At 33.9% G+C, this 21,590-nt stretch overlaps 2 protein-coding genes and 1 pseudogene across 4 annotated transcripts; 2 read left to right on the top strand and 1 right to left on the bottom strand.

The window, feature by feature from the left end:
* LOC104105535 (uncharacterized) overlaps nt 1-689 on the top strand; it is a 36,241-nt pseudogene extending 35,552 nt beyond the window's left edge.
* Nucleotides 690-758: 69 nt separating this feature from the next.
* LOC104105533 (mitogen-activated protein kinase 19-like) lies at nt 759-6,619 on the bottom strand. 3 transcript variants are annotated; one of them, XM_009613874.4, is made up of 11 exons: nt 6,517-6,619; nt 6,344-6,411; nt 4,521-4,929; nt 4,274-4,401; nt 4,067-4,126; nt 2,987-3,136; nt 2,735-2,890; nt 2,390-2,601; nt 2,182-2,283; nt 1,849-2,012; nt 759-1,377 (listed from the first exon to the last, which is right to left on the bottom strand). In XM_009613874.4, exons 1-11 carry the CDS (start codon nt 6,602-6,604, stop codon nt 1,049-1,051), a joined length of 1,866 nt encoding a protein of 621 aa, XP_009612169.1. In that variant the 5' UTR covers nt 6,605-6,619; the 3' UTR covers nt 759-1,048. The 3 variants fall into 3 exon arrangements, with proteins under 3 accessions (XP_009612169.1, XP_009612171.1, XP_009612170.1); XM_009613876.4 differs by having other exon boundaries at nt 759-1,274; XM_009613875.4 differs by having other exon boundaries at nt 6,344-6,432; nt 6,517-6,607.
* Nucleotides 6,620-18,856: 12,237 nt separating this feature from the next.
* Nucleotides 18,857-20,607, top strand: LOC104105532 (glucan endo-1,3-beta-D-glucosidase-like). The gene is made up of 4 exons (XM_009613873.4): nt 18,857-18,989; nt 19,614-19,642; nt 19,739-19,973; nt 20,285-20,607. Exons 1-4 carry the CDS (start codon nt 18,938-18,940, stop codon nt 20,308-20,310), a joined length of 342 nt encoding a protein of 113 aa, XP_009612168.1. The 5' UTR covers nt 18,857-18,937; the 3' UTR covers nt 20,311-20,607.
* Nucleotides 20,608-21,590: the final 983 nt, after the last annotated feature.

Raw genomic sequence — 21,590 nt, 5'->3', positions numbered from 1 at the left:
GGTTAGAGCTCTGCTAGAAGTCAAGGGCAAAAACGAGACTTTTCCCTAACAACGGGGTAAGATTTGACCAAAAATCTAACGAAGGACAAAGTTGCTCAATTTCTGCTATTAGATAGACAAATTTGACCCTTTTTTTCTGTTCTGTTTAAGGATCCAATCTCACTGAGTGACTTTGTGATAATGCAGGATCCTGGTGCTCCACCAGCCAAGAGATATTGGCCATCCATTGATTTAGGTACAGAGATTTTTGTCAGTGGCAACGAATATGCAGAATGGACAGTTAGTGACTTTGACATCATTGTTCCTAGTGTCAAATGATTTCAGAAACTCTTTCAAGAGTGTCACTATTAGGAAGCAGAAAAAAGGATTCTAAATGACTCAGTTCTAAATTCTCAATTATTTCCTCAAAATGATGACAAACAATATAAGTTCTTGGATTTCCTTTGAGTACTCATGTCACAGCCAACTTGACACATTGAGTACTAGAAACAATTTGAATTAGATGCACGACAACAAGGTTTGCTCAAGATTAACAGGGAAAAAGGAAAGCTTCCAAATGGATAAAAGGAAAGCAGAGAAAACGAGATTGGAGTTGCAGTTGAATGTTAGCAACTTCATTCAAGTGATAAAGGTTCAAATATAACATGTTGAGAGTCTTCTGTTATTGCTTCCACGCCCTATTCACGGTATCACTACCCCAAAACATTTAAGGGAAAAAAAAAGAACAAAAATGTCATGCAATGAAGTAAAAGGTGGTATGAAGAACAACAATTTTATTCATTAATAGGATCAATAGTGCAGTAGCTAGAGACTAAAAATTTACAGGGGCATAGATACTAACTCAGCACGGTAAACTGAACTAAAAATGCCTAGTTTTCACAAAGAGACCCTAACTAGATATCAGCGTGATGACCGTGTAAGAAATTCCACCTCCAATCACTGGCGAACTGCTTGGTAAAATGAACATGCATACCTTGAATCGTTGTGTCTTCTCAACTCAAAGGTGGACTTCCTCCATTGAAAGAACGTCAGCGTACGGTCTGCTAAGTCAGACTACACCAAATTGCGTTTGTGCCTGCAGTAGTTTTGCATCTATTGCAATTTGACCACGCAACTGTGCTACTTTTTCTTGTGTCTGATAATACGGGTTGGTGTTCATCTCAACATTCACGCTTGCTGTTGGTTTGGCAACCATGCCTTTTGCAGCTCCGTCTCTAACTTGTGTGGTGTCCTTGGCTTCTGTTCCATCCTTCTCTCGAATCTCAGGGTTCATCCTGAACATATAATGTGGAGAAATGCCATGAGCAAGGAAGGTATTCTGGGTATGTACGCCTCCATCATATGATAAAATTGGCCCTACAACTCTCCCAGGTTTGGCTGAAAAGGATAGAAATGGTTATCAGAGAAAAATCCAACAAACATGTTGTGAACAAAGTCCTTCACAACATATTTCATGCAATATATGTGCATTCATCAAAGGGTCCGAGCAGACATGATAAGGGGCGGAGCTAGTGGGTTTGGTCGAACCTAGTAACTTTGGTCCAACCCTTTGTTTGTCTTAAAAATGCATTGAATGTATATAGATTATTAAATTAGAACCCACTAACTTAAATGACTATAATTTCGAATCGATAAACTTCAAATCTTGGCTCCGCCTCTGGACAAGATCATGTATGATCTCCACTCCGGGGAAGTAGGGTAAGTTTAAGAGGCTTTTACCATAGTTGAGTTGCAATTTTCAAGCTCGTTACACATGGTGAAATAATTGACTTTGCTCCGATGATGGGCATTACCAAACATCACATTGACCGCTAGAGCACTAAACAGTAAATACATGTTTAACTGTACCTGTAGGAACTCGATGTGGTGGCCGTGAAACGTTTTGTGTAGTTCCTGAGATTGTCTCTGAGACTCTGACATCAGTAGCTGCTTTTTCTGTTACTTGCCTATGATCAAACACAGAGAAGTTCTGCCGAGCTTTGGGGGGAATGGTGCTGGAGTTAACCGTAGATCTGCACATATTTAGGAACATATGTGATTAAGCAAGAAGGGAATCGGATCATGCTTTCAAACAACAGTTTTTCCCACTATGTAGAATAATTAATATTTCCACGAACCCGAACAGTTGTATAGGTGAAAGAAACCAACAAGATTGACAAAATGAATCCTGTATAATCTTACCGTGGGAGAGAGACATGCTTTCTACCAAGAGGAATAACTGGCCCACTTTTACCACTATTTTCCTCAAGATAAGCAAATTGCCTTCTGAACTGACCACTTGCACTGCAAAGGTAAACAAGTTCCACAAAGTTAATTAACAAACTGAGATTACATCGATTATGCTAAATGAAAGTATAGATAAGCATGGAGTTAAGGAGCTTGTTTGAACCTAGGATAGAGAAAGTTGGTGCCATCATTTCCAGCTATGTAATCCTTCTGAAGTTGAGGATGATATTCCAATATCTCTCGATAAATTAGTTCCTTAATATCCTCCTTTGTTACCCTTCGCTTCTCAAATTCAAATTCCAGATTCGAGATTGGTCGACAAGAAGGTTCCCTCTCAATCTTGGCCAGTCCCTTGAAATAAGGATCGGATAAAGCCTAAAGGGAAGGAAGGGGGAGAACCAGTGGAAGCGAATTTAGAACCAACTACTAAAGCGAGATAAGGATAAGAATAGAAAGACACCATTTATGCTTATGTTAAAATGATGGACATAGTAGGAGGCACAATTACCTCTTCAGCAGTTGGTCGGTCCTTTGGATCAAATGCTAACAACCTCTGCAATAGTAGGAGCACCAACGGATCTGCATCTGGAAATTTCTCAGTAAAAGGAACTGGGTTCTTTTTCCGCATGCTATTCAAATACTTTCTTGCCTTCTCATTACGAACCTGCACCCAAGAGAGGATACTCCTCTATCAATATGTTGCATAATAAGGCTGAAATCCAGTCATCACAGAAAAAACAAATAAACTGACGGTTTTTACCCCAGATATTGTATCAGCTGGCGGCGTACCAAGAAGATCAGTCATCAAATCTAACTGATGAACAATACTTTTTCCGGGGAACAATGGTTTTCCTGTTAGTACCTCTGCGAAAATGCAGCCAATACTCCAAATATCAATAGCAGGTGTATACTGCAGGAATGCAAAAAAATACAAACATTTAGCAAAAAATCTGTAAAACCCTGGCGAAAAATTAGCCCAGGACCTGACACAGTTTACCTGAAGAATAGACAATTCAACTTCCAGGAAAGTTCAATGGTCCTCCCTGAACAAGAACGGTTTTAATCTACAAATCACTCTTTAATACACTTACAATGTATTGACTATATAAAACTGGTATTCTAACCAAAAAGCCACAGCTTCTAACAGTATCAGCACATCATATGCTGCAACAAGAGTGAACAAGTAACTTTTCACCTTTCTATAGCTATTCCGGAAAAAGAGCCTATCCATGATACCACGGGTGGAACCAGATAGAGTGAAGGAGGTTCGAGCAAACCCCCTTCGTAGGAAAATAATACAATGTAAATAGAGTAAAACTGATCTTTTTTGGTTACATGTAAGTTGTTGAATCCCCTTGACATGAAGAAAAATTCACGTTAGTAGTAACGGGTGTTCAAAATTGCTTTAGGTCATAGGTTCAAATTCCAATGGTGACATCCTACAATTTTTTTTGAATCCCCTTGTATAAATTTCTGGTTCTGCCACTGAACTGATGATACCTCAATGGCATCAGAACCAACAAAATTTGGCAAAACAATTATTCATGTCAACGTTCTACTTCAACTAATTACATCCAAGGGTAAGTGCATCAAAAACTTGAATACAGAATGACCAAACATGCAATCCTAAGATGGTTCAAACAAATGAAAAGCAAAATTATTCACGTCAACGTTCTGCTTCATCTAATCATATCACCATCTTTGGTGGTGGTTCTCTTTTTTCCTTGTCCAAGACCTCGAGGATGGAGGTATCGGAAAGGATATAGGGCATCTTGACACATGAAATAAACAACCACCCACTACGAAACTACTAAATAGAATATAAAGCAGCACGAACTACCTTGGAAAAGAAAGATCCACATAATTCAGGAGCCCTGTACCACCTTGTAGCAACATAATCCTGCACGGTCAGAAGATAAAAGGTCAACAAATTACATCCAAATAAAATGCACTTCAAGTTAGTAAAGTTTACCCGATTTCAAGAAAAAATTAAAAAGATGTAAATGACATTGACGGCAGATGGGACAAAGATATCAAGAAAGCATACCGTCCAAAGTACTGTGGTTGGAGTATCACTGAATGCAACCCTTGCCAATCCAAGGTCACATATTTTGAGTTTACAATTTGCATTTGCCAATATGTTTTTTGGCTTAAGATCTCGATGGTAGACATTTGCTGAACAAACAAATACAAGTCAGACACAGAAAATAGTGAATATTCATACCAGCTCAGCGCCATCGCCGTGAAGCCAAAATAAAAAAGGACTACATTAACACATTCACAAGATAATTTACCTGTGTGCATATACTTCAGTGCCCGTAGCATCTGATATAGGAAAAAGCGATGGTGTTCATGTGTCAAGTCATCATTAGCTTTAATGACATGGTGAAGATCAGATTCCATAAGCTCAAAAACAACGTAAATATCTCTGAAGTCTCGTCTTGAAGGTGGTAACATGATTCGCTTAATGTCCACGATATCAGGATGCCTTAAAAGTCTAAGCAATTTAATTTCACGCAAAATTCGAATTGCATCAGACGTGTGCTCGAAAATATCAGTTATTTTCTTTATTGCCACTTTTTCTCCGGTATGGGTGTCGATAGCAGCACATACAACTCCATAACTTCCCTTCCCGATTACTTCCAGAATTTTATACCTAGTTGCATCTCCATACTCTGTAAAAAACTCCACTTCTTTGGTATTCTGAAAAATCATTGAGAAAAGTCAGTACAGTTGATATTCTCAAACTATACTTTCACAAGGTTGCTTTTTTCATTTCTAAGAAGCAAAAATAACAAAATCCAAGAACCATTTTTGGACTAATATTCAAGGGTAATACCAGCTAGAGATTTATCAGTGTTAAATAACACCAAAAAAATAGAGGACTAGTTAAGTGATTAACCTCAACTTCCAAAAACAAAAGCATTATGATTTCCCTGGTGAGACTAGGAAAAACAAGTCTCATAAGTGGCAATTTACCTGATTGTCTCCTCCCTTGCCCCAACAACCTGATATTCTCAAACTATACTTTCACAAGGTTGCTTTTTTCATTTCTAAGAAGCAAAAATAACAAAATCCAAGAACCATTTTTGGACTAATATTCAAGGGTAATACCAGCTAGAGATTTATCAGTGTTAAATAACACCAAAAAAATAGAGGACTAGTTAAGTGATTAACCTCAACTTCCAAAAACAAAAGCATTATGATTTCCCTGGTGAGACTAGGAAAAACAAGTCTCATAAGTGGCAATTTACCTGATTGTCTCCTCCCTTGCCCCAACAACCTGATATTCTCAAACTATACTGTTTGTCTAGATTTTATATTAATGCTCTTGGAACAATATTTTCTACTTACCAAACACTAGAAAATAAACTTAAAAACCACCAACTTAAGGGCCCGTTTGGCCATAGAAAAAATTTCACTTTTTTCGGAAAATTTCACTTTTTTTCGGGAATAGTGTTTAGCAATGAAATTTTCAAATTTCAGGGATTTTTCGAAAATTTGAAAAACTACAAAAAACTATTGTTCAAAATTTTCGCTTCAAATCACCCAGAAAAATTCAAAAACAGCCCCAGATTGTATTCATGTCCAAATACAACTCTAATTTTCAATACCATTTTCACTTGAATTTTTTTTTTTTTTTTTTTACTTTTTTCCGGAATTTCACAATTCTTATGTTTGGAAAACATTTTCCTTCATCCAAACACATCCTATAGCCCTAATATAAAGCTGTTTTCTTTAGCAGCAATATGGACAATTGAAAATGAACTTAATTAGTAAAACAAAAAACTTATGCTTCTTAAAATCATCTGGACTGACCGAAGAAAACTGACCAGAACTCAAGAATACCAACTAACACAAAAACCCAAAATTTCTTCAGCAAGATTCAGTTCAATTTTACTTTGTGCTACTTAAATTCAATTCATGCAAACATTGTTGAGCTAATTAACACTTTTAAGCTCTTGAAAAGCAAAAAAAATTACAAAAAAACCCGCATCTTTCTTCAAGATCTCTCCTTTAGTACAACAAAATCAATTTATTTTGTGTGTGTGTGTGTGTGTGTGTGTGTGTGTGTGAGAGAGAGAGAGAGAGAGAGAGAGAGAGAGAGAGAGTTAACCTTTTTGTGATGATGATCTTGTTGCATCTTAATTTTGAGAATTACAACAACCCAGTAAAAGCAATAATCTGAAAATCAAGATTATCACACTACCAACAAAAAACTATAAAGTGAGCAACAAAAAAAGCATAAATTTTGAAAGAAACTGAACAGATAATCAGTAGAAAACTAACCCTTAATGGGTTTTGAAGATCTAATGGAGAGGAGGAGCTGAGAAGAGAAGGGAGAAAAGAGAGGAATTTTGAGAAGTGGAGGGGTCATTTTATAAAGGAAAAAAGTGTGTGGATCAAAAAGATAAAAGAAAACCAAAAAATTTATCCGTTCACTGTGCTTTCGTCGGCTGTTAGCTGTTGGCTTTTGATAGGTACGGAAATTTATACGGCTCTGGCCTTCATTTGAGTTTTTTAAAATTTTGAAAAAATTAACTTTCAAATTCAAATAATAATAATTTACCAAAAACCATCAAACAAAAACATTTTACAAAATTTCAAGTTTCAACAAAAGATTTTGTAACTTATACACTTTTAGTAAAAATTGAAACAAACGTTACCTAAGTTTTTCTCACACACAGATAAATAATAAGTGCAATTTAAGTAGTTATATTGTTATAACATACGTATTATTTAATTGTTATCCTATTAGGCTTATTATGAAAACTAATTGCTTGTCCTTATAGATAAATTTGATTTGACGGTGTAAGAAAATTAATAGATGATTTATGTACATAAGTTAAATTCTTCGAAATATTGTTTGAAATTTTCGAATGCTCAAATTATCTATTGTGGTTAAATTAAAACTATAATGTGAATAACACATAAATAAAGACGAAATGGAGTCTTGGAGCAACGATAAAATTGTGTTTGTGTGACCTATAGGTTACAGATTCAAACTGTAGAATCAGCACTGATACTTACATTACGGTACATCATACCCCTTGGGTTGCGATCATTCCCCGACCCTGCGTACATGCACAATATTCTGCGTCGGACTACAAACACACAAATAAAGAAATCATACACTTGCAAACATTTCAGATAACAATATATAAATACAAGTCCACTTATTTTAATGAAAAAAATCTTATTGTTTGTATACTATGTGATTAACGCGTATTTTAAGAACACGTACTCAAATAAACATTTCGGATATCAATATGAAAATACAAGTCTTATTTTTTATAGAACAAGTCCTAATATATGTACATATATAAAAAATTTATTAACTGTATAATCAGAGGTGAACCCAGAATTTGAAAGAGATAGGGGCACATAAGCGAAATGTTCAACAAGTGTACCATCAGACTTTTGATCTTAAAGTTACCAACAAAATATATGACCGTTTTTAACCTATATACTCTTGCATATTTAGAATTTTTATCGAAATTAATGGGATCCGATAACCCCTCTTCTCAAAGCATAGGTTCGCTTTTGTATATAATGGCAGAAAGATTGTCAATCGTGCGTGGTCACATAGACCTAATTTTTTTAATTATTTGTATTATTTCATGAAGAATGCCTCAAAGATCATGATAATTATATAGTAGTTAAAAATTAATAAGGTGAATGCATAATTCCTAAAAGTCCAATAATTAATCAATTTATGTTTGGATTTTGGGATGCATAACACAACATCATGATTCTAATTTTTGCTCCCTGCATCCTCGATGTTTCCATGATGTTTTTGTACATTATTGTTGCCTTTATTATTATATATCATGGAAAGTCAATTGCTTATTATTAACTACATTTCTGTGCAAATACACTATATTATAAACCAAGTTCCTACCTGCTAATATATATACACATCAAGAATAAAGGTAAATTCAATAAAATCATTCAACCACCATTAACAATGACATAAAGCCCAACTAATATGGACTTCTTCACCATAATAATTTGGGAATAATAATTCACATATAAAACTTGAAATTAGTCGGATAATCGAATTCTGAATACCATAAGAGTAAACAAAACATAACTTAAAATTTATGAATTGCAAAACTAGTTCGACTTGTAATTCACTTAATTTTATTTTATCGTGACCCTTGCGCAAGTTCACATTATATCAAACCAAAAGAAACCCACAAATGAGAGGAAGAAAAGTTTAATAATTCGCATATTTACTTGTCACTTGTCTATAGTGAGTTAATAAATTCCCCAATAATTGACTCTACTATATTGAGCTTAAGCTGCTCTCTCACCATCAACAACCCATTCAGTATTATCAACAATAAATAAATTAACTTTCTTATGTGATTTAATATTTAGCACATGAAAAATCTTTAATAGTTTTAGTTGGCTGCTTGAACTTTCACCTTGTTTGGTGAGAGTTCGATTTCTCATCTTGTAATCCCTTCTTCTATTTCTCTGTTCCTATCCCTTATATAAAAAGGGCAGTCATGTGCATTAAGCTCCCGCTATGCACGGAGTCCGGAAAGGTCGGACCACAAGGGTCTATTATACGCAGACTTATCCTAGCTATATTTCTATAAGAGGTTATTTCCACGACTTGAACTCATAACCTCCTGGTCATATGATAACAAGTTTACCAATTACGCCAAAGTTTTTATGCTTCGCATATATATAATAAAAAATCTAAAAAAATATTTGTCACATAAAAATTATAATATAGAAAAAAGTTGAAATGTTAATATCACGTGGCTCTTAAATTATGTGAGGTTCCTTTCATTAGTTGCCAAATCAAGCCGTGGGGGTAGATGGGGTTGGTGTTCAGTGCAAATGGATGAATTATAGGTGGGGGCAATTAAAACACTGGTTAAAGTAGATGAATAGAAGATCGAAGAGAGAGGATAAACTAAGTAAAGAGACAGATCACGCGTATTACAAGTTCCAACATGTCTTGCTTTTTTAAAAACAATAATCTAAATAACCGTAATTTTCAGGTCAGTACATCTCGATTAAATTTATTAGGTACTTGTTATTTTTTTACCGAGTAACTACACCCACCAAGATATAAATATATGAAAAGAAATCATCGAATACTTTTGTGTTACATCATGTCTTGCTTAATTCTCTAATATATGTTTTTTTAATATATAGGAGCATTACTTTATAAAGACGAATTCAAACTCAGAGCGAATATGATCTTAATATATATATATATATATATATTAATTTTTTTATTATATAAGAATAATTCAGGTCAAAAATAAAAAATTCAGTTGAACCCACAAAATTCGTCATAAATTAGCCAATAATACTTTAAGACCATAATTGTATATAGGTTGTCACAAGTCACGACTTGCCCTTGAAACTATGACTGATATTATGAAACGAAAGTTTGTTGCCCTTGAAATTTCGGGCAAGAATTATATGATATGGGTGTTGGATGCTGAAATTCATTTAGATGCAATGGGTCTTGCAGACGCCACTAAAGATAAAAATAAATCATCTACCCAAGACTGTGCTAAGACCTTGATTTTCTTGCGCCATCACCTTGATGAAGGGTTGAAAATAGAATATCTCACAGTCAAAGATCCACTTGTTTTGTAGAATGGCTTAAAGGAAAGATATGACAACTTAAAGTTGGTCACACTTCTACAAGCACGATATGATTGGGCTCATCTGAGGCTCCAAGATTTTAAGTTTGTTTCTGAATACAATTCTACGATGTTCAGAATTACTTATAAATTGAAACTATGTAGAGATAGTATCACTGACTATGATATGCTTGAAAAAACGTTCAAAACGTTTCATGCCTCCAATATGGTCTTGCAACAGTAGTACCGAGAGAAAGGTTTCAAGAAGTACATTGAGTTGATTTCTCTTCTCCTTGTGGTTGAACGAAATAATGACTTGCTCATGAGAAATCATGATAATCGACCCACTGGGGCTACACCATTGCCTGAAGTGGATGAGGTGTATTATCATTATACTAAGCGTGAAAAAGGTCGTGGTTCTGTTCATGGTCGTGGTCAAAAAAGAAATTTTCCTTGGGTTAATCACCTCCCAAAGAAAAATAACCACTAAAAGTGGAAAGGGAGAGATGAAAAGCTAAAAGTAAAGAGTTCAGAAACTGAATGCTACCGTTGCAGTAGAAAAGGGCATTAGGCAAATATTTGTCGTACATCAAGACATTTGGTTGAGTTTTATCAAACATCTCTAAAGAATAAAGGCCTTTAAGCTATTTTTGTCTCTGACAATAAATTTGACATCACCCACTTGGTTGTGACATACTTCTTTGAGCACCCCAATGAAAAAATAGACCAATTGATCGGTGATGGATCCGTGGTTAAAAATTATTAAGTAGTTTGATTTTTATTTTACCTATTCGTAGTAACTAGTGAATAAATATCATATAATCATAGTTCTTTACATTAGTAGTAACCATTGGTATCAATTAGTATTACTTATTTTATGAAATAGGGTTAGTTGGTTTTGATTAAATAAACTCTGTTTCTAACATCTTTTCAATTGAAAGGTCAATTAATCTCGGGCACCGCCGATTCTTTCCTTTCAAATCTAACTAACTCGCTTTCTCATAATTGGATGTTTCTTATACCATTACAACTTTAATAACTTCTATAAATTTTAAGGAATCAAACTCATTTAATAATCCAAATTCCAATTACTGATGTGATATTTTTGTTTATCATACTTACTTTTCAATTTTACATTGATATTTTCATTTAAATAGTAACAACGGCAGTTTAGAGATGGAGGAATACAAGATGAAACAAATTATTCATTCATTCAAAGTTAAAAGATCACTTAGACTAGGACACCAATTAATCAGATATTACTCATTGTTTGCGAAACTCTCGAGTACATCGGGATCTCAAATCTTTATGTGCATGGATAAAATATTAGGAATAAATTTTGGATTTAAGGCACAAGAAGTGAAAATCCATCCCATTGAATGTGGTAGCAGTATGTGATAAGCCTGAAAGAAGATAAAATTATTACCGTGAAGGTATCAATGAATGTGGACGTGGCAATAGACGAAATTATAATCGTCATCATTATGGTAATGATAATAATAAAGATTCTCAAAATAATCCTTTACGTTGTGAAAGTAATTGTTTGTCATCGATTTGACATGAGATTTTGTAAAACACATTTAGATGATTATGGTTCATTCATGATGTGAATGTGATAATATGTAATTTATGAATACATATTCATTATTGGATGAATACATATTCATTATTGGAAGAATATAAACATGCTAATGGTAGTGAATATACCACACTCAACTATAGAAGAAGGTTTGAGATGAAATAACAAAATAATTTCATTATTATGGCATGAATGATCATTTATCACGTACCTATTGTGATTATGCCAAAATATTATGGCAATGTGATTATTATAGGGCAAAAGTAATAGAAGCCGCATACCTTACCTATAATGATTTTGACCATGACCATAATGGTATAACTCTCTCTTTAAAAAATATTCACCAAATAGATGTTGATGAATATATGGTAGCACAAAATTAATTGAGAGCTCTGGAAAAACCAATTATTATTATTTTTGAGGAATAAAATTGATTATCAATAAGGCATTGTGTTGTAGTAAGTCTCAAAGAAACTTATTGAGTTTCTAAAGTATTCGCGAAAACGGTTGGTTATATTAAGACTATAAATAAAAGAAAGATTTAATATCTTCTACTACTACAACTTGTAACGGGACAATATGTATGTGAAAAGTTATCCGCTTTATTCTTTAGTTTGTACTACACAATAAAAAAAATGCCACAATAAAGTAGAAATGTATTGATATAAAAACTCATATCATAATAAACTTGGAGTTTATTGATGATTGTGCACGTCATGGCGTAAACCTAAAGTTTATCAATATTGATAATTTTTCCAACTGGCATAATTGATTTAGCCATTAATTTAAGTATGATGTGCAAAATAAAAGAGAATTTATATGGGTAAATATTAAAGAACTTAAGTTCTTTACGAATTCTCTTATGTTGTTTGTTCTCATTAATTAATAGACCAACTTAAATTGAGATTGAATCCCTTGAATTCTGGAATTTATCAAAGGTGAATATGGGTCCATTCACCTGCCATGTAAACCTTATAAAGATGCATCTATGAGATAGTTACATGTGCGTTTATTATCAACCCGCAACTTGAATGCCAAGTTTCTTGCTCAGTAATTTAATTTAGAGCATAATTTCTAGATTTTATATCCAAGACAGTTCATCTTGATAAGTTGGTTTACATCACAGTTGATTTAGAAAAATAATTTATTGAGTGCCTCCACTCAATAGCTAAATTATTGCTTATGAAAATAAAGTTATTTATATCAGTTTGATATATGTTATATGCGAAAGTATAGTATATTCTCCCCTCACAAGTGGTTAAGTGTCAGGAACCAAATAATTTTATCTTATTATTATTGATGTGCGGTGTATATTTTTATTAACACCATAACGCACAAAGATGGATTTTTAAAGTTGAGGAAGCAAGTTAGTTTTTCTAACATGAGGGGGAGACAGGATAAACAGTTGAGAAAAAGTTACGTGAAATGAATTATCATTTGTACATATAGATCTTTGAATAAGATAATATGAATTTAAAGTTCATAAAAAAATAATTCATCCGCAACATATTACAAAGCATGTCATACGCATTTGTTGACCCAAATAAAGTAACTATATTCTCATTGCAAATGCTCCTATTAGAATAAGTCCTAGAATGACAAAGTCTATTGTACGCTTAAAACGTATAGACAAATCGGTTTCAAATAAAATTCTTGATAAAGAAGATGAGCAAATGATCAAAATGATCATAATAAGGAGGCAAGTTGTAATGACCCAAAATGTCATCTTTAAATTTAATAATTAATGATGTGTTCTAAAACCTCAAAAAATACTATTTATCATTCATCGACTTGCGTGCGCAGTCCGTATAATTTTTCGGAAAGTTTTTTGTATGAAAAATGGATTAAAATGTGAAATAGAGCTTTAAAACTCAACTGAGTTGACTTTGATCAATATTTTGAGCAAACGAATCCGGATCAGTATTTTGACAGTTCTGATAAGTCCGTATCGTGATTTGGGACTTGGGCGTATGCCCGTAATTTAATTTGGAGGTCCCTAACTCAAGTTATGACCATTTAACATAAACTAGTAAGTTAAAGGCTAAAGATTTCCAAGTTTGACCACGGGATTGACTTTTTGATATCGGAGCCAGAATTCGATTATAAAAATTGGAATAGCTCTGCTAAATCATTTAGGACTTGTGTGCCAAATTTGAAGTCATTTCGGATTCATTTAATATGTTTTGGCACGGGATTTGCAAATTGAAAAATTTAATAACTCAAAAGTTCGAATTGAGGTATGGATTGTAATTTTGATGTTATTTGATGTGATTTGAGACCCCGAGTAAGTCCGTGTTATGTTTTTAGGACTTGTTGGTATATTTGGCTGAGGTCCCGGGGGCCTCGGGTGAGTTCCGGATGGTTAACGGATCAAAATTTGGACTTAAGAAAAAATCTGAAATTTTGGCCTTCTAGTGTAATCGCACCTGCGGTCAATTTTCCGTAGATGCGGAACAGCAGATGCGGTGAAATTTTCGCAGAAGCAGAAACCGCAGATGCGGTCAAATTTTCGCAGAAGTGGAAATGCTGGATAGAACACATAAAATCGGGTTTTAGCCATTTTTACTCATTTTTGAGTTTTGAGTCTCGGATTTTGGCGATTCCAAAGCAATTTTTCACGACTTTGAATTGGGTAAGTATTCTATAACCAAAAGTGATTATATTTCATAAATCCATGTCTATATTCATCATTTATTTCGGATTTAGATGGAAGAAATTGGAATTTTTGTAAAACTTTCCAAAAAATAAAAATTTATGATTTGAAGATCCATTTGATATCGGAATCGGATAATTTTTGTATGGTTGGACTCGTATCGGAATGGGTGTTCGAATTTCGTAAATTTTTCCGAGATTCGAGATGTGGGCCCCACTGTCAATTTTTAAAGTGAATTTCGGATTTTATCTGGAAAATTAGTAAATTTATATGGAATTAATACCTATGATTCGTATTGAGTATATCGAATTGTTTGTGAATAGATTTGAAGCTTTTGGAGACAAATTTAAAAGAAAAAGATGTGGTCTAGTAATTGATTGAAATTGCAAAGTGAGGTAAGTGTCATGGTTAACCTTGACTTGAGAGAATAGAACCCTTAAATTATTTGTTATGTAAAAAGCTTGTTAACGACGTATAGACGAGGTGACGAGTGTCTATACATCGTCAAATTAATTGTTTGCATAATTATTTGAAAATCCTAAATTGTTTTAATATTCTTTGTCAAATATTAGTTCTTGAATTCCTGCAATAATTGCTACATGCTTATTTGATTTATGTGCATTAATTGCTACTTGACATTTAACATATTAAATATTAAACTGCCTATTTTCTCCCTGATTTTCATAATAAATTGCTATTTGTCATTGTTTGTATCATAATTGAATCATAATTATTGTATGTTTATTGTCTTATAATTTTTATATTAATTGTTGCATTTATTGGGGAATTTCTTCTATAAGAATTGGTAAATGAATATATTAGAGGAGCGGGTTGCACGCCGCAACATAATTGATTGAAATGAATATATTGGGGGATCGGGTTGCACGCCGCAACAGACTTGCTTAAAAGTCGATATATGTATATTGGTGGATCGGGTTGCATGCCGCAACAGACTTGATTAAAATAAATATATTGGTGGATCGGGTTGTACGCCACAACAGACTTGACTAAAATAAATGTATTGGTGGATCGGGTTGTACGCCACAACAGACTTGATTAAAATAAATGTATTGGAGGAGCGGGTTGCACGCCGCAACAGAATTGAATATGAATATATTGTGGGAGCGGTTTGCACGCTGCAACGGGAATTGATTGAAATAATAATTGGATATGATTGTTGAGTTGACTTCAACTATAAGAATGAGTTACCTGATTTATTTCTATTATTGTGGTTATTACTATTATTGCGTACATGTTAATGTAAGTGACCTGCCTTAGCCTCGTCACTACTTCGTCAAGGTTAGGCTCGGCACTTACCAGTACATGGGGTCGGTTGTACTGATAATACACTCTGCACTTCTTGTGCAGATTTCAGAGTTGGTCCCAGCGGCGTACCATAGACTTGCTCGGATTTCAGCTACCCAGAGGAGACTTGAGGTATAACTGCACTGCGTCCGGAGTTCTTAAGTCCCCGTCTGCTTACTTTAGCTGTGTATTTGTTTCAGACAACTCTATTTTATTCAGACCTTTATTTGTATTATTATAGAAGCTCGTGCACTTACGACACCAAATTCTGAGATAGTATTTAGACACCGTTATTTTTATGAATTATTCACTACATTTCAGACTTTACTTTCGCATTTGTTTCTTTGTTATTAATAAATTTAAAAATTATTTTAAAACGGATAATATTATTCTAACGTTGGCTTGCCTAGTAAGTGAAATGTTAGGCACCATCACGGTCCCGAAGGTAGTAATTTCGGGTCGTGACACAAGTACTTTAAAAGATCACATGACATAACACTTCATAAAATCTCAGGAGAGGTTCAGGTACCTGAAAATATAAATGAAGAAATCTCTATGTTATGTCTTTATGGGAAAAAAAATGAGAGTGGAACCGATATAAAATATTCGTCGACGACATCTATGATAGCGTTAAGTATAGATGAGGATCTTAAGTCTGTCGCCTACAAGCACAAAAATATTGGCCAAATGAAAGAGACACAATTCGAATAGAATTAGTTTCATATTAAAGACATGTGGTTTTGGCTATGTAGTTCAAACACTTGAAAGTATAAAGTCAATGATGTGTGCAATCACCTTTATCTATCTTATATGTCTAGCATGACATAAAAACTTGATATGCATCTAAAGTATATTTATATGGCTTATATGACTTAGCTTATGTGACAATCCCTAAAGGATTTAAATCAATTAAAGTATATACAATTCTTGGTCCTGAATTACCGCATCCTAAGTGCAATTTGTGCACATTTGTATATTGCTATAACTATTAGCATGATAATGTGGTAGCGAGAATTTTTGCCTCTATGGAGATATTGAAAAGGCCATTCCACGACATTATATGAAGACATTATATATCTATCAAAAATGACAATTTCAAGGTGCAACATATTCATACAAGTTGATATGGTTGATTTGTTTATCAAATCTCTACCAACAATGTTTTGAAGATGGTGCATAAAATTGGAATGCGAAAGCTCAAAGATGTGAATTGATGCTACCATCAGAGGGAGTTAATATGCGTTGTACTCTTTTTCTCTTATAAGGTTTTGTCCCATTGAGTTTTCCTTGAAAGGTTTTTAATGAGTCAACCAAAAGGCGTATTGTTAGATATGTGTACTATTTTTGTTTCGCTAGAATTTTTTTTCACTGTGTTTTATTTTAGTTAAGGTTTTAACGAGGCACATTATCTGGTGAATAGAGTTTCAAGGGGAGTGCTATAAATAGTATTTTATTTATGATGAACGTTTTAGAAAGATCTTAGGGTTTGTTACTTGGTAACTAAATCACTTTTTTCCTATAAACAGAGAGATTATATTCTATGATAATTCATCCCAAATTAATAAGAATTCTTTCTCCTACTTTTCTCAGCAACATTATTCTTCTTTTGTTTTATAACAAGGTTAGTATTTTTCTTTACTAGTTTCATTACTTGTTGACTCAATGGTACTGACGTGGTGGGGTATCTAAAATTATATTCCTGCCGCATGCACTTGGCCATGCTTCCATCATTGTTAACTTTTTCTTTGTTGCTCAATGTGGTCCTTTCATTTTTATTTTTCATATAATGATTAGAAAGTAAGTTTATCACAATAAGTAGATGCCGGACTAAAATTTTAATTTTATAGGTTTTGAATTTAAAAAAAATAACTTTAAATACTAATAACTGAATTATAAATCTAATATTTATATATATTTAATAAACTTTTTAATACAAATATATTTTTTAAACAAAAAATAATTACATTAGGCCGAATCAGTACCCATACTTCTAGCTCCACCCCGACTATAAGGTCCATCTCTCCCTCTCTCATATTATTTCTTCACTTTGTCTTTATGGATGGTAAAGGTGTCATGCATTTAGTAAATTTCATCCTTCCTGTTTTGCGAAATCTGAAACAGATATATTCATTATAGTACATGGCTTTAGAAAATTACTTGACCTAAGAAATAAGATACTCTAAAATGCTTGAAAATATATTTTTACATAATATATTAAGTAGCAATATATTAGCAATACTTTATACACCATTCACAAGCTTTGACAGCTCCACTGATTGAATGAAGACAAGAGACGCGTTAAGCTATTCACTTTGATGCTCTAACACAGAGACAACAGCTATTTTGACACATCAATATGCTGGTCACCAAAATCAATCTGGATTAAGCTCATTAACATCAACATAGTGAAATTAAAAAATAATGAGATTTATAAGTGGTAATTGAAAAATAGCCATAATTTCAAAAGTAATCGAAATTTAGTCATTTTTTATGTAAAGATAAATCTGAATGAAAACACTGTTCAAAATCCGGAAAATATTCCAGCATAATATACTGGAGTTCGAATTTTTTACATGTGAACTTCCAACATATTATGCTGGACAAGTATATTATGCTGGAACTCTAGTTTATTATGACGGAGTTCTAGTATATTGGAGTTCCAGCATAATATACTGGTCCAACATAATATGCTGGAAGTTCATACACAGGTGCTCCAATCTCCAGTATATTATGCTTGAACTTTCCGTGTTGCAACAAAATAGTGGCTATTTTTCAATGACTTTACAAACGCTGGTTATTTTTCAATTACTAGTACGAAAACTGGCTAACCCGTGCTATTTTTACCATCAACACCTCAGCATCAGGACCAATTAAGCTCAACTAAATGTGGCAGGTAGGCCGTGTCGGCCCGCATCAGGCCCCGCCAGACGCATTAAAACACGAACCAAAATGGCCCGGTATAGAGGAAGGGGCCGGGTTAGGGGTATTAGAGAGAGGGGTTGGACTAGACAACATGCTCGGTAACTTGGAAAATAGTCAAAATAACATAGAATAGCCAGTTTTCGGACTGATAATTGACAAATAACCATCATTTGTAAGGTCATTGAAAAATATATATTATTTTATCCAGAGATAAAATTTGGACAAACATACCCTAGCTGAAACACAGAAAATTCAAACATAATATGCTGGATTATAAAGTTCCAATATATAAACTTCCAGCATATTATGAAATTCCATCACGTTATGCCAGCTACTTTCTTATTATGCTAAAAACATTCTTGTGCCAAACGGTTACTAGGTAGCTCTTGATTATTAGAATACAAAAAGGCAATTTGTAAATTAAAAAAAGCATTACTGTTTCTAATGGACTTTTCTTTGTCCCTTTATCCCCCACAAGATTCCACCTAATTTGTAACGGCTCTTATCCAAGTAAAAATTAGCCGTTAAGCCTCTGCCTTTTTCTTTCCTTAAAATGCTGAACCTTTTCCTCACTGAAAACCACAACAATCACTTTAGCTTCTGCCGAGTATCCCTTGTTTTAAAACACACACACCTATGGTTAAAGCAGCTCTCACCCTTTGCTTCCTACTTTTGTCCCACATTTCAGGTTTGTACACAAACTCTTATATCATTTGCTCTGTCATTGGCTCAAAATGAGTTAACAGTACAACAATTTTAACTCTTTTCCCTAGGAAAAAACAGAACCATTTAACTTTTGACATGTGATTTAGACATCTTATTTTGTTCATTTCTCATATCTATATACCTTATACTCATTGATGGTGTAATCTATGAACTATCCAAAGCACTGTCCACCCGTATCGGATTCTTCATAAATGTATTATTTATGGATGATCTGACATATAGCCGGAGACATTTTCGAAGAGTCCGAACAACATAGGATGTAATACAATTTATACATTATCAATGTAATTTTTGGTTAGTTGCCTTATTTTAGCATTGGCAATCCATTCTACCAAATGAGGGGAGTCTTAGCATAATTGGTAAAGTTGACGCCATGTAATCAGGAGGTCACGAGTTTGAGCCGTAAAAATAACCTCTTGCAGGGTAAGACTGCGTACAATAGACCCTTGTGGTCCGGCCCTGGACCCCGCACCGGGCTGCCCTTTTAATCCGTTCTACCAAATGATGGTCTGCTCTTTTTCTTGTTGTTTTCTCTTCTACAATGGTTGTTAATATGATACTTACTGTTTCATTCTTGTTTTTACAGTGGGAACATTGGTGTTAGCAAATGAAAAGGTATTCAAGAACTCAATAACATATTTAAATGGAAATTTTTTACAAGAAAATGATAAGTGGATGGACTACTAATATTTTTGCATTTGTTTTTTGCAGAAAACTTGGTGTGTAGCTAAACCTTCATCAGATCAGAAAACACTACAAGAAAACATAAATTATGCATGTTCTCAGGTTGATTGTAGGATCTTGCAAAAGGGTTGCCCTTGTTCTTCCCCAGATAATCTCATGAACCATGCTTCTATTGTTATGAACCTCTATTACCAAGCTAAGGGAAGGAATTATTGGAATTGTCACTTTGGTAATTCTGCCCTCATTGTTTTGACTGACCCAAGTAAGTAACACCTTTAATTCTTAATTTTTTTTTTTTTTTGGGCATGACATTTTAGTGATAAAGGTGGTTCAAAAACTACTATAGGTTACAAGTTTAAATTTTATGCGTGACATTTTAGTATATTATGGACGCCCTTACATAAATTTTTAATTTCGTTATTGGGACCGGGATTCATATAGTCGACCCCAGTTTTGCTTAGGATTAATGCGTTGTTGTTATCTATTTTCTTGCTATAAGACTTACATTATGCAATTTTGACAATATTATTCAAGATTGCTGATTGATCAATTATGGAATCTTGACAATGGCAGGTTATGGCAGCTGTATTTATGAATGAAGCCATCATTAGGATAAGCAGCTAAATGTGGATGCCATTCTTTTGATCCTTTTTCCTTTTTTGGTTGACTACTTGTTTAAGAATATTATTAGTAACATATAATATGTCATTCTAGGGAGAGAGAAGCTCATATGACAATTAGTTCTCAAAATATAGTCCTGTACAATAACCCTTAATTTCAATAAGTCCTTGTATAAGTGGTGCCAAAGATCTTGTGTGAAACTTTTATTCCCTTGGGGATTTGTATTCTGCTTCAGCTGAATTATAAATAAGCAAAAATGCCACTTTACTTCAGAATATTATTGTAAAGGTCCCCAAACAGTTTGGTTACTAGTACTCTAACGACGACGACAATAATATCAAGCAAGTTGGGGTCAGCTATATGAGTCCTTACTATTCATGTTGCTCCATTTATCTCGTCTTACTCCAACTTTTTGAGGATTAATCATAACTTGACTAGTTTCACGATTACTATGTGGCCATAACTTTGCTGTTATTTTAATAACTACCGTGTCGGAGCCAGATTATGTGCATCTCGACTGAGTTTATGGGTACCCGTTTTCTCCTACCAATACATGTATAGGATAATTCTATCCACTAAAGCTTAGACAGATGAGAAGAAATTACCCAGCATTTTTATCTCTACCGGCCCTAACCTTGCTATTAGAGTAAAATGAATTCATAGTTGTCTATCAAAAGAAAGAAAAAAAGAAATACGTGAATTGTATTGACATAATTAAAGTCAGACTCAGAATTTTAAAGTGTGAGTATGGTACAATTTACTTAAAAGTGTCAATATCCAGCTTTAAAACTAATCAATAGCTCGTTTGATATAATTGTTAATTTTCAGGCATATTCACGACTATAGGATTGTCTCTATGTGACCTAATTTAGATCATAGGTTCAAGCCGTGGAAGCAGCCATTAATTGCCGTCTCACAGGTTCAAGCCGTGGAAGCAACTGTTAATTGCTGTCTACATTACACCCTTTGTGTGCGGCCCTTCTCCAGACCTGCGTGAACGTGGAATGCTTTGTGTACCGAGCTGGCTTTTTTCCCAGGCATATTCAAGATTACAGATACATTAATCTCCTATGAAAGGCTTCAGTCCATAGGAGATGACAAAGCTCCAGGTGTGGATGACTATAATGCTGTATTTTATAAAAGAGCATGGCTTGTCATTAAAAATGAAATCATTGAAGTTGTACAAGACTTCTTCACAACAAGCAAAATATATAGAGGAATCAACTGTACAACAGTTACCCTGATCCCAAAGGTAGCC

This window comes from Nicotiana tomentosiformis, chromosome 8 (assembly GCF_000390325.3).
Source record: "Nicotiana tomentosiformis chromosome 8, ASM39032v3, whole genome shotgun sequence".
Classification (NCBI taxonomy): Eukaryota; Viridiplantae; Streptophyta; class Magnoliopsida; order Solanales; family Solanaceae; genus Nicotiana; species Nicotiana tomentosiformis.
This window is presented reverse-complemented; position numbering and strand designations above follow the sequence as displayed.

Bases quoted from the DNA above. Each gene is read 5' to 3' on its own strand.
- LOC104105533 (XM_009613874.4), bottom strand. From the start codon at position 6,604: ATGACCCCTCCACTTCTCAAAATTCCTCTCTTTTCTCCCTTCTCTTCT. The intron at 3,137-4,066 runs GTAGTTCGTGCT...GCATTCCTGCAG, and splicing joins GTGGATCTTTCTTTTCCAAG to TATACACCTGCTATTGATAT. The intron at 2,891-2,986 runs GTAAAAACCGTC...TCTTGGGTGCAG, and splicing joins CAGCTGATACAATATCTGGG to GTTCGTAATGAGAAGGCAAG.
- LOC104105532 (XM_009613873.4), top strand. From the start codon at position 18,938: ATGGTTAAAGCAGCTCTCACCCTTTGCTTCCTACTTTTGTCCCACATT. The intron at 18,990-19,613 runs GTTTGTACACAA...TTGTTTTTACAG, and splicing joins ACTTTTGTCCCACATTTCAG to TGGGAACATTGGTGTTAGCA. The intron at 19,974-20,284 runs GTAAGTAACACC...TGACAATGGCAG, and splicing joins CATTGTTTTGACTGACCCAA to GTTATGGCAGCTGTATTTAT.